Source organism: Pimephales promelas, chromosome 13, assembly GCF_988280905.1.
Source record: "Pimephales promelas chromosome 13, fPimPro1.hap1.1, whole genome shotgun sequence".
Classification (NCBI taxonomy): domain Eukaryota; kingdom Metazoa; phylum Chordata; class Actinopteri; order Cypriniformes; family Leuciscidae; genus Pimephales; species Pimephales promelas.
In genome coordinates this window covers 12,383,298-12,398,188 of record NC_142781.1, presented here as the reverse complement: position 1 = coordinate 12,398,188, position 14,891 = coordinate 12,383,298, and the positions used below count along the sequence as shown (strand labels likewise).

The 14,891-nt window shown below is 38.1% G+C and overlaps 2 protein-coding genes across 2 annotated transcripts; both read right to left on the bottom strand.

Moving 5' to 3' along the window:
* Positions 1 to 338: 338 nt before the first annotated feature.
* kcnk5b (potassium channel, subfamily K, member 5b) lies at positions 339 to 7,058 on the bottom strand. Its single transcript, XM_039692680.2, has 5 exons — positions 6,775 to 7,058; positions 4,572 to 4,683; positions 2,798 to 2,964; positions 2,537 to 2,705; positions 339 to 1,256 (listed from the first exon to the last, which is right to left on the bottom strand). Exons 1-5 carry the CDS (start codon positions 6,958 to 6,960, stop codon positions 529 to 531), a joined length of 1,362 nt encoding a protein of 453 aa, XP_039548614.2. The 5' UTR covers positions 6,961 to 7,058; the 3' UTR covers positions 339 to 528.
* A 2,169-nt stretch (positions 7,059 to 9,227) lies between these two features.
* Positions 9,228 to 14,591, bottom strand: fosl2l (FOS like 2, AP-1 transcription factor subunit like). The gene is made up of 4 exons (XM_039692681.2): positions 14,359 to 14,591; positions 14,053 to 14,221; positions 13,048 to 13,155; positions 9,228 to 9,775 (listed from the first exon to the last, which is right to left on the bottom strand). The coding sequence occupies exons 1-4, from the start codon at positions 14,424 to 14,426 to the stop codon at positions 9,509 to 9,511; spliced, it is 612 nt and encodes a 203-aa protein (XP_039548615.2). The 5' UTR covers positions 14,427 to 14,591; the 3' UTR covers positions 9,228 to 9,508.
* Between the last annotated feature and the right edge of the window lie 300 nt (positions 14,592 to 14,891).

Below are 14,891 nucleotides of genomic sequence, written 5' to 3'. Positions count from 1 at the left end.
GCCCTTTCTTTCACCCAATAGTCTAGTGAAACTTTAGACACAGAAAATCTTGATTCCTACTCCTCATTTTGAAGACAGTGTAGATCAGTCTCTCCTTCAAAAAATGCCCTTTCTTTTCCCCAATAGTCTACCAAAACTTTAGACACTGAGAATCTTGATCCACTAGTACTGATTTTGAAGACACTGTAGATCAGTCTTTCATACCTTGTAGATCAGTCTCTCCTCCAACCAATGCTTTTTCTCTTTAACAAATAGTCTTTGATACATTAGACACTGAGAATCTTGATCCCCTACTGATGATTTAAAGCAGAGCTGAATTGCTTTTGAAGAAATTGTGGATCAACCTTTCGATCTACAACCTTGTAGATCAGTCTTTTAGACCTTGTAAATAAGCTTTTTCTTCAACCAGTGCTATTTCACTTTAACAAATAGTCTTCAATACTTTAGACGTGGAGAATCTTGTTCCCTCACTACAGATTTAAAGCAGAGCTGAACTGTTTTTGAAGACATCGAAGATCGGTCTCTTCTTCAACCAATGCTTTTTCTCTTTCCTACTAAATGGTCTTCTGAGACTTTGGACACTGAGAATCTCGAACCCCTATTACTGGTAGTAACGGTAGGGCTTTGAACAGAGCTCTGAAAGATTGATGGGTCAGATTTTCTGGTTTCCCATGAACAGAGTCCAGGCTTCTCAGCTCTCTTAACTCCCTTTTTATCAATCTTAGGGTCTTTTTGAACACTGTGATGCTTTTTCAGTAATGCCTGTTCCTCTTGGTTATTGTTGAGGCAATCCGTTAACTCTCCAGAAATGTCCATGCGCATGTTCGCACTGACGCTGAACCGCCGTTTCAGTCGAGGAGAGTGATCGAGTGGGATTATCAGGCCCTGCAATAGGTCACTGCAGCTCTTAGACCGTGCCAGTTCTTCCTCCTGCTTCTTTTTCTTTCTCTCGGCTGCTCCGATAGCTTGGATGACATCGGTGTAGTCTTCGACTTTCTCAGACATGAACTCAAAGATGTCGATGGCGCCAGTGAGACCCGGCGGCTTCTGGGCTTTTTTGACTTCTTTTTTATCCGGGACGTCATCAATGGGCAGCTTGTAGCGTCTCATCCTCCTTTTTTTCAGCACTTTATGAGCTTCGACCACCATATGCACATTCCAGCTGAAGAACAGTGACAACCAGGCAAGACCCAGGCAGATCCATAGCTGCACAAAGAATCTGTAGAGATTCGGGTAGTTGTTTTCTGGGTTCACACCTATAGAGGAACAAAAGAGAATTTCCTTTATTCAAAACATATACCTATATGCTAATTTAAGCCCCGTTCACACCGCCACTGACAAAGCGGCATGATCCCATTCATTTCAATGGAGGGCTGGCAACTTCCAGCAACACAAGCGGTATTGACCGTTGGCGACAGAATGTGGGCGTGTCAAGCGACGAGAGACACGCGACAAAAGTTTAGAAATGTCAACTTTATGCAAATGAGAAACAAATTTCGCGAGCAACAACCAATAGAAGTGAAGAAGCTCACGTCACCATCTCGAGTCTCGACTGCAAGCACGATAGAACAGAGTTCCATCCAGAGTGATTTGATTCACTGTTTTATATGATTTGTCTGTAAACACATACATAGATATCATAAAATTATGCATGGAACACAGTGTCGGCTTTCTGTGTGGATGTTTGCTCATAGAAAACAGCACGCAAGTGCCGAATTGAGTTCTCTTTCGCATATTTGTGCGCTTGAACGATTTAAAAATAACATTAAATTGCGCACACAAAAAATCAATAAGCAGAACTGAAAATTTCATTTTATGTAAGTATCTGATTCCTGACCTTAAGTATCCAATTCCAGAATTGGATTAAAAAATGAATAAATGCATAATAATAAAAATATATATATATTTAATAATCATGATATTATATTATAATACAATATGTTATAACAAAAGTATTACTAGAGCTATTATTATTATACATTTTATTAATTCTTACTATAATTATTATTAATTTTACAAACGTTAAATCATTGAGCTTTTATTTTGGCGGAAAACTGCTGGGAGACAATATCGCCTCTCTTTGTTGATACAACAAGAGATTTAGAAACGATTCTCAAGGTGAATGTTGCACTTCCAAACATATAAGCGAATCAAACACATAACACTTGCAGAGTAGCATTTACTGTGAATCGAAACTGAAAAAGCAGTACTGTTACAGTTCTAGCAAGGCAAAACATGCACCCCCATCACACTATATATTTATATAATTAGATCACAACTGTTGAGATTTGATTATTGTACTAAATCATAATCACATTATCACTACCATGCATTGTCAAAATTACCGGGGCAACTGGCAAGTAACACCGTTTCAAATCTTTTGACTTTTACTCTCATTTGGTGCTTTGAACACTGGCTAACATGCTGCTAATAATGTCCTGCAGCTTGTGTATTAATCTGTGCAAGTGTGCATGATATAAATGTATCACAGAAACCTTATATGTTGCATGCAGCAAAAATGTACAAATCTACATACCAGCTACATAGTCACCGAAACCAACAGTCGTCATGGTGGTAAAAGAGAAATACAGGCCTTCCAAGTAAGTCCAGTCTTCAATGGTCATGAATACAAAGGCTGGGATGATCAAGTGAACCAGGAAACCCCATAAAAGGAATACAAGAGTGCAGATGAACTGCACTTTTTTCTGTAGTGAAGGAGAAAACATGAACAGGGAAATTGTAAAACCAATGTTTCTCTCTTTAGACAAGTGAAAGTCTCGGATCATGATATTCTTACCACGGCGAGGCCTCTGTGGAGGAGCACCTGACTCAGGCGCTTTGCCCTGCCGGCAAAGAAAGTACCCAGCTCACTTATCCAGGTGAGGCAAAGAGGAATGCCACAGAGTCCATACAGGATACAGAACATACGGCCTCCAGTTGTCTTCGGGGCAACATTACCGTAACCTGAAATCATTGAGTAGACAAGTCCATGTTAAATATTTGTTTTCTGTCAATAGGAGATCTGGGAACCATTATTGTACTTAAATCCAACTGACACTCGACTCAATCAAATACTAATAATAATACTTTGACACCGAAAACTAAAGACTTGTTTTACTCAACAAATCGTTCTTTTAAGGATGAATTAACCCAGCTTATTAACTGGCTGTTAGATTAGGGACACACCAAACCAAACAAATTTACTAAACTACCATTCAAACAACAGTTACAAAATGAAGGAAGACCCCAAGCCTAAATTGGATATAGGCTATACAGCAATTAGCTCCGCTAAACGGCCGAACGTACTCTTATAACACAGACATTTAAAAGAAAGATGGATTTTTTTTCCAATAAGGATAGGATATATATTCATACTTTGCAGTCACATGACCACCATGGATACCTGGCGGCAACAAACGCTGACAAAATGGCGACAAACAGTGGCCAGCCAGGGGAATTGCAGCCTTGCAAATTTCCAATACTACAATCAATTAACTATTTAGACCATTTGTCACGGATATCTAAAATTAGACATCAAGAAAAGATTAACATTCTCGGAACGTGTGATCCATACACAGCACCTGTTTTCATTGCTTTGAAGCTGGTAAAGTCTCTACCAGCAACTTTAACGTTACATATAGAGAATTCGTCACCTTACACCGCACAAAAAATGAAAGCCTACAAAAGTACAGATAGCTATCTTTTTTTTCAAGAGTGGATAGGTTAACAACACTGTCGTATGGGAGGTGAAAAACAGGAATATCTTCATAGTCAAAGCAAAGGTCCGTTTGCTAATATTTGCAGCTATAAGGTACACAAAGTGACATCGTGTGATGAAGTCATCTGTATATGTATACACTGCCTGCCTGCGAATGACAGCTTGATAAGTAGTACAAAATAAAAACGTATGCCAACTGTATCATATATGGCTAGTAGGATGTCAAACATTGTAGCCTACCTGCTTATCCATTCCACATAGCATCTGACAACAGACAAGAGCAATGAAATGTGTCTAATCCTGTTAGAAATCTGTTATAGTATAGTCATAAGTGTACGATAGTATGCATGCAAAGTAACTGTAAGTAAAAAGTAGACGCAGTACAACAGTAAAAGTGTCATTCATTCTCCATGTATTCATCTTCTCATATCATATATCAAATCAAATACAGATGAATGCGTTCTTGACATTAGTGCATCCAATTGCACAAAAACTATCTGGCATGTCGTTTACACCTCAAAACACCAACTTTAGTATATTAAAACTGGGGACGACCTGGCAAGATCCTTAGAGAAAGAATTTCGTGCCAGTACTTGTGACGTCACATGCAAAGTATGCAATTAAATAATACACTGTATACAGTGTGTACATATATATATATAACTACTCTACTAGTATCGAATTGGTATAGAGAGATACACAAGGCTACAGTATCGATAAAAGAGATTTCGATAAAAGCTCTGATAAAAAGTGGAATTGAGCTATCCCTAGTTCTAACTTAAGCCTGCAATAAGTCAGTAAAGTCAGTCAAAAAAAAAAAAAAAAAAAAACGCGTCTCTATAGGAATATCTACCTATGGTAGTGATGACGGTGGCAGCAAAAATAACGGCATTCTCCCAACTCCAATTGTTGAATTGTTTCCCTGTTGTTACAGTCACACCTCTTCCAGCGGCCTCGGCCATAACCTGATGTTGAAACATTAAACAAAATATGAATTACAATATATAACAATGAATACAAATGTCAACTGAGTATACTGTGAACAGAGTCTGAAACTAGAAAAGAAATACACAATGTTTATATGTAAACAATGGGGATGAATGAAAAATTCTTCACCTTTTACAAGCTATAATTAGATGCAGCTTTAGGGTTTATTTCATCTGCGTTTTAAATCACATTAGTAGTAATATAAACCGGTTTTCACCATAAGACTTAATGTCACAACTGTGACTTAATAATTAAAAACGTATTCCACAATTGCAACTTCAAGTCATATTTTACACCTTATCTTACAGTTAACGGTTTTATTTTTTACTCAGAGACGGAAACAGGCTTCCATTCGTCAGACAGTCAAACAACAGGAAAAGAGGAAGAGTGTTAAGCATTTGTAAAGAAATCAGCAAAATAAAGCCCTGTCTTCATATACACTAATACGAGTCAGCCTATCTCCGCAGACGGTAAACATAGCTATTATTTAAATGCCTAAATTAGCGGCCAAGCAAACAAACACACCCTAACCAAAATGACTAAAAGAGTGGGACGCCCTACAGTCTTGATCTCATACTGACTTGTCACTGAAACTACTTGTTTAAGGTTCTTTATTGGCATCTATGGTTCTGTTGCACAACTTGTTCTTTATATAGGAATAAGGTTCTTTAGATTCAATGTTAAGAACTTTTTGCTGAAATGTTCTTTGGTTAAACAAAAAGATCAATGCAAAAAAAAAAAAAAAAAACCCACATCACCCCAGTATCGTAGTATGAAAACCTGTTGAACAGGTTTTATTTAGCCACATCATGTTACATCACACCCAAGAAACAAATACGATTTTTTTTTTTCTAAACATGTTTTTTAATATAATCATGTTAGCACTATGGTCAAATTTAATCAGCTAATTCAATATCAAACAATTAGAGCCTTAGAGAGTCCAAATGACATGCACTTAAAATGTTAAGTGCCATATTAGAAAACATATCCCAAAACAAACTGAAAACACACACAAAAAATTTTTTTTACATAAATAATATTTATCCTTACTGTACAATACTGTAAACCAAATACTGAAAGTTGTAAAACAAGCATCTGCACTAATGTACACAGGAAGGCCATTTCCTAGGCTGGTGTTCTTCATAAAATGTTCTTATAGAAGCCTATGACAGAATTTAAACTAGTTCATCTTTTCAGTAATTGTGTAGCCTCTGCAAGGGAATTGACTGTCTTCTCAGTTGCAGTAAAATGTTCACTGGTGACAAATTAAATAAATGATCCTGTTTCAAACATGTAATTTAGATGTTACACACAACACAAGTGCATAATATCCTTGGTTTATTAATTAACTATTAACTACTATCTGATTAAGCATAGTCAAATGAACCAGAATGAGATGTAAAACAAAATATTAGCGTATGTTATGGACCTTAATGTTACTAGGTGATTGTCTGTCTTATACTTAATTCAGTTGTCGGGGAAATAATATTAAGATTATATCTAGAAGTTTTGAAGGTAGTTTTGAATAATAACACAACTCACAAACTGCATCAAAGCGAAACAATCAAAAACGCACAAGATTGCTTTGTTTTGCTATTCGTTCCACATAGCACGTGGGCGCGCGCTTTCTCGTGGTACTTTGTCGCGCTTGAGCGAGTGTACATTGTGGCTGGCAAGGCACATTCCTGAGAATGACTACGCCACTTTTATTGCCCATGGGGGAAAAGTCCACAAACATGAAACAATAGCGCTTCAGTCTTTTTAGTATCCCGAACCCCGTCACCTACAGATATTTGACACGTTTACGACAAGGTCTCGGTTTGTTTCGTAAAGCCTATAATGTATGAAAGTTCTGTAGCCCATGCGTACATGCGAAACAAAACCAGCTAAAAGGGTTGACTTTCTCAATCGCTTGTGCTTGAGAGCACCATAGCAACGGTACATGTTGGCAACAGTCGACGCTTGATAAACACTTTGAAAACACTTGAAAACTTTCTAAAGTGTTTCTAAAATGTTTACCTAACCAGCCAAATCGTTTGCCTAAACTTTTGGAATAAAAATCAGCTTACCTTAATGATATCATCCAGATCATCCTTCTTTAAACATGGATATTTATTTAATAATATGACAGTTTTATCATTATAATCTTTTAAAGCCGATTGCAAATTAGGCTCTTCGAGAATTTGAAATATCGCGGCTCCGATGGACAAGTAGAAAATGATGACTGAGGTCAAAATAGGTCCTTTGTCTGCCATAATATTGGAGTAGCCTACTTCCTTCTCTCTGCTCAGTTACATTCAAGCAAGCACTGTTAAAGTCTCCCAAGTTTCTGGTGATGTGTAACTTGTAATGATGCGGGTGAGGGGGAAGTGGATTTCGGAACCACGCCTGCAAGTGTGAACGCGAGGAGTGTCTGCCTGTCCGGATTTGCTAGAGGCTATGAATTTTTTCCAGAGGTTTTCTTTGTTTTTTTCTTTGTAGATTCTAAGATACATTTTAGTTTGAACAATAGACATATTTAATGACGCAAGTAAAGACTATGAAAGTCTATGGCATTAGATGACAAAGAGAACTCACAACTCAACTCTTCTTAGTCATTTTTGTAATTATACTTTAAGGTGTTTAATCGATGTATGAAGTCAGTTCTCCACAAGTTCACACAGGTGTCCAACTGCAGAGAACTTTTTAAAAATAAGATTCCAATTTTAGGATTTCAAAATTGATTGATTTAAGTAACAGTTTTTAAAAGTCCCCCCCCCCCCCCCCAAAAAAAAAAATGTCCAAGAAATTTTGAATAATCTAAAGAGCATTTTTCCACTATAAAGAACTTTGTTTCTAATGGAAATTGGTTCCAATGACGTTTAAGGCTCCTCATGAAACCGAAGGATTGATGGCAATAAACTTTTGATTTTTGTGTGTCATCGTATGAACAATGGACAGTTCCACTTACAAAAAATGTTCAGGACAGTACCGGTCAAATGTTTGGAAACATTTCTCTTTTTTTATTCTTTTGTAAGTCTCTTATGCTCATCAGCCTGTATTTATTTGATACAGAAAAAAACAGTAATTTTGTCAAATATTACAATTTAAAATATTTTACTATTTTAATCTACATTAAAATTACTTCTATGAAATTACATTTCTTTAGGTCAGTGGATTTTTTTCATTGGTGGTTTATTTTGTCTTGTTCTTTTTGTTGAGATAAAAGATCTGAGATCTGTGGTTGTGTGACAAACTTCCAGTCAAGGCCCCCCCCTCCCTATTTATTCCAGTTATTTTCGGTTGCATTGAAAGTGATTTGAAATAATCTTAGAAATTAAACATTGCTAATCATTATGCCAATGTGATAATATAAGTGTTAGAAAGTTTACAAGACATTTTTGATTATAGAGTAACATCTGGCCTACAGTAGTTTTCCATCTTACTGATTGAGTAAAATGCTAAGTTTTGTTTATCAAAGGAAACGTGAGTCAAGGTTACATCTCCGTGTGAACACCGGACACCTAACAGTACTCTTCCTTCTTCACACCTGAAGAAAACTATTAAAAGTTTGGGGGATTTTACACAATATCCTGTGACCTATAAATAGAAAACGCAAAAGCCTGTGTGAATTGAAAGTCAAATTCCCAAATCCCAAACAGGAACTCATGCCCACAGCGTAGTGGAAATCCTCCTCCTTTTGTAATGGAATGTAATGGAAGGGGGCTCTTCATGTGTGCCTGAGTATTGCCACTCCTTTGCAGATGTCAACATAGTCTCCATCGGGCATGTTCTATCTTGTTGCATGTACTGAAAGTTTAAGATAAATCCTTAAAGGGATAGTACGCCAAAAATGAAAATTGTGTCATCATTTACTCAACTTATGTGCGTTTCTTTCTTCTGTGAATCACAAAAGGAGATATTTAGAAAAATGTTTTGTTTTGTTATATTTTTGTCTATACAATGATAGTCAGTGGGTTCGTAATAGTCGTAAATTGTAATTATTACAGACCGAATATGTATAATATGTATTTGTACACTTATGAAGTTACAGAATTTAAAAAGTATAACCAACAGTTATTGTGCTTTCTGTTCAAAACAGAGATTTGCCGATAACTTTGCAGTATAGCGCACACACACACACACACACACACACACAAATGAAATTATGTATTTCTGATTTCTATTTAATATATTTATTATAGTTCACAAATTTAAACATGTTTTTTTATTATTTAAATTCATAAACACACTTTGGCTAGAAAATGATACGCTGTGATGTGTTAAACATCATTGATTTGGTTTATAATTTGCAAACCATTCTATCTGGTACCTTTCTATTACAAATCATTAACGTTAAAGCCAACTAGATAACGTTACCTTGGTAATTCAGTCTGCACGATTGGCAACAATGTTCAATATGTTCAACATCAGGATGTTCTTTTTCTCAAGCCCTTGTTATGTATTTGACAAATCAGATACATACAGTATAAGGTCAGTGCATTGAGTAAGACTTACCACATTTAAAAATACCAAACATTAACAGCCATTGTTACAAAGTATCACTATTTCAAAGACAAATGGTATAATAGACTATTTATCATGTCATTGAACAAATAAGGGGGGAAAAAAGTTATAACAGAGCACCAGAAGTGATTTCATCCCCATCTGGAATGGGTTTCTTACCACAGGAAAAGTTGAATGTTGAATCCAGAATGTCTCTTGCGTAAGGTTGGGGTAATTATGTATTTACAAATATATTTGATTAAAAAGCTCTAGTGCATCATCTTCACAGAATTTAGTGTAAGTCGTGGCTTTTCTCTGTCAGTTCCACTGCATGTCTGCATTTTGGATCGCCAAACTCTCTGACCCGCTAACATCATCCAAAGTTTCCTGTTTAATCGCGATGGAATTTCTGGATGGTTGAAGCTCTCTTGACAGAAAGTTATCCAAGGAATGAGTCTTGTCCTGTGCCAGTGTGCAGGTGGTTGCATGGGACGCCAGCAGCGTTTTCAGCTGTTCTTTCTCCTGTTGCAGGAAGCTCACCTGCCTCTGCAGCAAGACTTGCTCCATGTGCAGGCGCTCGGTCTCCTGAAAACAAATTCACAGCTGGTTCTCATTAGCATGTGCTTCTGGTAATTGCCAGATGCCCTGAAACACACTGCCGGATTGTCCAATGGAATTGTTTCCATTTTCTCAATTCGTAATTTTCACATTACGTCAAACACTTAGGAACGAGGCTTTCCTCCATTGCCCACCAGTAATTTTTACCAGTCAAGTTTGTACTAAGTACCAATATAGTGAGACCAAATTCAATATGGACACTTTTGACACTGTTGACCATAGTCTAATGCTCACACGTCTTGAGAGAAGTGTCTGGTGTGACGTGGACAGTTTTGAAGTGGTTTCGGTCCTACTTTGCTGACCATTCCCAGTTCATCTCAATGGGTGACCATAGTTCTGAGATTAGCTGTGTTCTCACTGGTGTTCCCCAGGGGTCAGTGCTGGGCCCTTTACTTTTTAACATCTATCTATCACCACTTGGCTATCCTTCGAGATCGCTCGGCCTCCATTATCATTTGAATGCAGACGATACACAGATCTACATACATTCAAAACCAGATGCGCGCTCCAACGTTAATTTTCTTTCGTGAGTAATACTTCCCTGTGTTTGAACAGTGTTAAAACTTGTGCAGGTGTGAAAACTTGTGTGTAAAAGTTATGCTCGTCACCAAACTTCATGTCATTCCAAACCTATAAGACTTGTGTTTATCTTCGGAACTGTTAGGATTCTATCTGTGTCTTGGTTTCATGTACAGTATAGCCTTGCAGGGTACGTTTACACGGCTTGCATATTTCACGTACAGACTACAACATTGTTAAAATGATCTCCATTCACACTAACTATCATGCCATGCCAGAAGTTGGCGATGTCACTTCGTAAAGAAACAAACTCGCCTATAGAATGAACACGTAATACGCATAATGTCACTGTTTTCACAAATTAGTGTTTTTGTATTTAACATTGAGACAATAACGGAACCGTTTTAAAAAAATGTGTACTTTGATACCCGTTCTCCAAAGTTTGTGTTTACATTTACATTTATTCATTTAGCTGACGCTTGTATCCAAAGCGACTTACAATTGCTATATTTGTCAGAGGTCCCACGCCTCTGGAGCAACTAGGGGTTAAGTGTCTTGCTCAGGGATACATTGGTGTCTCGCAGTGGATTCGAACCTGGGTCTATCATACCAAAGGCATGTGTCTTATCCACTGCACCATCACCACCCCAAAACGCATCATCACCACCCTAAGGCGCATTTTGGGGGCCAGAGTTAGCACCTGTCATGAGCCATCGCAGTTGGCATGAGCATGAGTTATCGCTATCTCTGCCTCCTTCTGTTGGGCCCTAGGATCTGCTATGTTTTCTAGACAGTTAGATTATTTTCCTGTACTTTTGTGTTCTTTTCTTTTAGTTTAGGTCAGGGGATCTCAACTCCAGTCCTCGCGACCCACTGCTCTGCATGTTGTGCATAGCCGTGTTTCCACCGCAATTACCAGGAACTATTTGTCCCAGGAACTTTTTTCACAGGAACTTTTTTTTTCCCAGACCGCTTGCTTACTGCGTTTACACCGCGTACTAAAGTACCGGTCCGAGGCGGGAAGATTAACTGCGTGCGACTTCTCTTCCTAGCCTGCGCGTTTGTTTTGAGTTTTGTATGGAGGAGATTCAAGCTTTGCCGCTTTTGTGTGGGATTGGTTTACTAACGAGGTAATTAACAAAACGGCAGAAAAGAGAAGAGCACCCAAAGCGTATTCAAAAAGCTCGTAATGTTAGGTATAAAAGTATACGTTTTTTATCAGCGGACATTGACCGTGACAGAATGGGACGAACGCGGGCCATCGGGCAGAAAGAATAGCGTGGTAAGAAAGAACCAATCAGCATTGTACAGCGCACAAGTCCCACCCCGAAAGTTCCTGAACTCTGAAAAGTACCACCTCGCCAGCAGGGACTTTCTGGGCGGGGGGAGAATTTTTACTCTGAACTTCATTTAGACCCTGGTTCCTGCGGTGTAAACACACCGAGTACCACCCCAAAGTTCCTAGTTCCTGGGGAAAGTTTCCGCGGTGGAAACACACCTAACTTTAACACACCTGATTTAGATCCTCAGCTCGTTAGGATAGACTCTGTCTAGGTGTGTTAAATAAGGGAGACATACACAATATACAGAGTCGCAAGGACTGGAGTTGAGAACCCCTGGTTTAGGTAGTTTGGTTAATGGGGGCACTGTATTTTCCACGCTATAAGGCGCACCTTACTAAAAGGCGCACCTTCAATGAATTACCTATTTTTGAAAATTTTTCACACCAGATTATAAGATGCATAAGATACTGCAGTGAAACGTTTGACTGGGTTTGCGTTATGCATCCACTAGATGTGCTAAAGGGAATGTAGTGAGTGTGCGGTGCCGGAGGTGAGGCGTTTATTAGTAAGTGTGAGCACGCTGGGGCGGGCACGTAACTAACATTCACAGCCTGACTCATATGAGTATTCATGTGCGGCGGCTCGCTGACAGCAACAGCTGGCTGTTTCGAATGAGACGACCCGGTTACTGTGAACCGGGATCACTTTATGAACATTCTGTGACGCGCGAGCAGCGCCGGAGACAGTGTGTCTGTTCGTGAGAGTGAGTGCTCGTGAGCGGGCACGTGACTTACACACTTAACCTGATTTAAACGAGGTTGAACTGGCCATGTGACAGAGTGGGCATAAGATGGACACGAGTTTGCGGGCGAATTTAATAACGAGGAGCGTTAGCAACCAATTGAACCAATTAACCAACTGATCCATATTTTTGTTTATTTTTGATGCCACATTTAAAAAACAAGATACCCTTTTTTTCTTTTGCTTAAAAAACACTTGTCTATTATGAAATATTATGTGGGTATTTGGGTTATTGTTGTGAAACAGTTCTGGGGCTTGAGACAGGGTGGTTTCATGATGTTGCACACTCATTCACCACCATCCATTTTAAGGTTGCATCCCTGCCCTAGACCAAGCAGGAAATTCAACGTTCTGAAGCGTCCGAGTTTTGGGTGAATTGACTTTTAAATGACAATAAAATCTTTCGGATTTCCTTAAAAATATCTTCATTTCTGACGATGAGCAAAAGTATTGTGGGAAAGAACTTATTATTAGGCGAACCATCCCTTTAATACCTGGATGATTCATTCATCATGTCATTTGTAATAGATTCTTTGCTTAATTACAAAAGTCTAAAGTTAAAACTGGACAAACGAGATACACGTTCATCACCCTGAACACTTAATGAAAAATTGGCAGTACAGCCCTATTATTCACCTCCTGCAGAAGGTCAATAAGTTCTCTTTTACGGTTGCGGCATTTGGCAGCAGCCATCTTGTTTCGCTCTCTTCTCCGTCTTCTCTTCTCCTCTTCATCTGGACTGAGCTAATAATGGAACAAACAACTTTTAAGCAATATAACTGAATTGTTTTAACTATTACAGTTTTTTAATCGCTTGGACACATTTACTTGAGTCACTTATTCAAAACTCTTCACACAATTCTCCTAACCAACTTTGCACAGCAGTTTATTTCCCATTCAAAATCAAGTTATTCTTCTATAACACTATAGCAAAAACAATGACAACACATAATAGCAATGTTTTCTTTTGTAAAGTTTCTATACAAAACAAGAATGGCATTCTTTACTGAAGTCACTGCAGTACGGTATATGTTACGATCCATGATTACATTACAGAAATATTCCTAAATTGTCCCTTTTGTATAGATGGTAATGAAATTGAAAGGGCTTCCGCAACAGTTTTGATAGTATTTCATATTATTTTTTTTACTTCGAATACATTTCTATATGGTATAACAGTAGAATTGCAGCAAATTACTGTCATATTCAGTTTTTTATTATGTTACGTTTTGAACTTAATTTTAAAAGTTTTGAAAAAAGTAAACACACGTGCAAATTGGCTTGCACATTGAGAAATGTGTCAGCGATTATTAAAAAAAAAAAACTGGAATAATTTATTTCTGTCCTTCATTGCTTTATTGATAGTAATATAATAGAGGAGCTAATTGTTAAATTGGGAAGTGGGAATTTGTCAGAAGCCCTATCTCAGTACAAGGTTTTGAAGCTGCAAAACACAATTGGGTTAATTGGGACACTTTTTCCAAGTCATCTCAATGGCTACAGTCAACTAGTTATTTTATGTTTTATATTTTTTTGTTTGTTTTATTTGTATATAGACGTAATTTTCTTGTAAAATTAAGCTAACCCTGAAAAAATATTCAGTCAAAATGCCTTAATATTTTGTATTTTAATTATTTGTACCTGTATATTTCGGTTGTAGGTTGTTGTTGTTGTTGTTAATTCTCTGGTCTGGTCCAGTCTCTCACTGGCCATCACTGGCTCGATTATCCATCGCAGCTCTTGCCTCGATGTGACTGCATCGATAGTGGGGGAGGTGAAAGGGCTTTTGGAGACCTGCATTTCGATATGTCTGAAAAGAGGAGATTGGGGGGGAAAAACATGCTGTAAATAAATTAGAAAACGTGGAAAATAGTGCGTTTGTACGTGCAAATATGGTTAAAAACACGCGAATTGATTGACGTAGCCTACCACATAAATTCTACTCACCTGATGGAACTGGAGATTTCGCCTCCAGAGATGCAGTTGCGTTGCATTGCGAGATCAGATAGCTCCATTCCAGATATCTCCAAATGAAATGGTATTTTCCCTCATTTGCTGACGGATACATTAAAAAGAAACGTCAAAGCTATCAAGGATTTACCATGGTTGAGCTTTAATAGTCCCGGTGCTGAAATACCAGTTGCGCACATGCACTTTTCTTAAAATTCAATCAGAGGAGCAACAGGCATTCGCTGCTGGCCTAATTATAATTATTTGGAGGATGTCTCCTAAAAAGGGCAATTGCGTCAGAGGGCAACCTTTTCACGGGATGTGGAATTGCCTTACTGCGAGTCACGTCATATATTTCCAGGCACCCAGAAGCACACATCTGTCATTATCCTGCACATCATTCTTCGAGCAATGTAAACTGCGAAAGTTAATTTTTCGTCGCTGCTCCAAGGGGACAGGGTTCCATGCGGGATCCACAGTCTAATTATGGTTCCTGCATTAAGATAGGCTATAGTCTGATTTAGCTATGA

Coding starts and splice junctions, on each gene's coding strand:
- kcnk5b (XM_039692680.2), bottom strand. CDS start 6,960: ATGGCAGACAAAGGACCTATTTTGACCTCAGTCATCATTTTCTACTTG. Junction 2,965..4,571: donor CACCGTCATCACTACCATAG/GTAGATATTCCT, acceptor CAATGATTTCAG/GTTACGGTAATGTTGCCCCG. Junction 1,257..2,536: donor TTTCGGTGACTATGTAGCTG/GTATGTAGATTT, acceptor GTTCCTCTATAG/GTGTGAACCCAGAAAACAAC.
- fosl2l (XM_039692681.2), bottom strand. CDS start 14,426: ATGGAGCTATCTGATCTCGCAATGCAACGCAACTGCATCTCTGGAGGC. Junction 13,156..14,052: donor CCTACAACCGAAATATACAG/GTACAAATAATT, acceptor TTCCATTATTAG/CTCAGTCCAGATGAAGAGGA. Junction 9,776..13,047: donor TTATTGACCTTCTGCAGGAG/GTGAATAATAGG, acceptor ATTTGTTTTCAG/GAGACCGAGCGCCTGCACAT.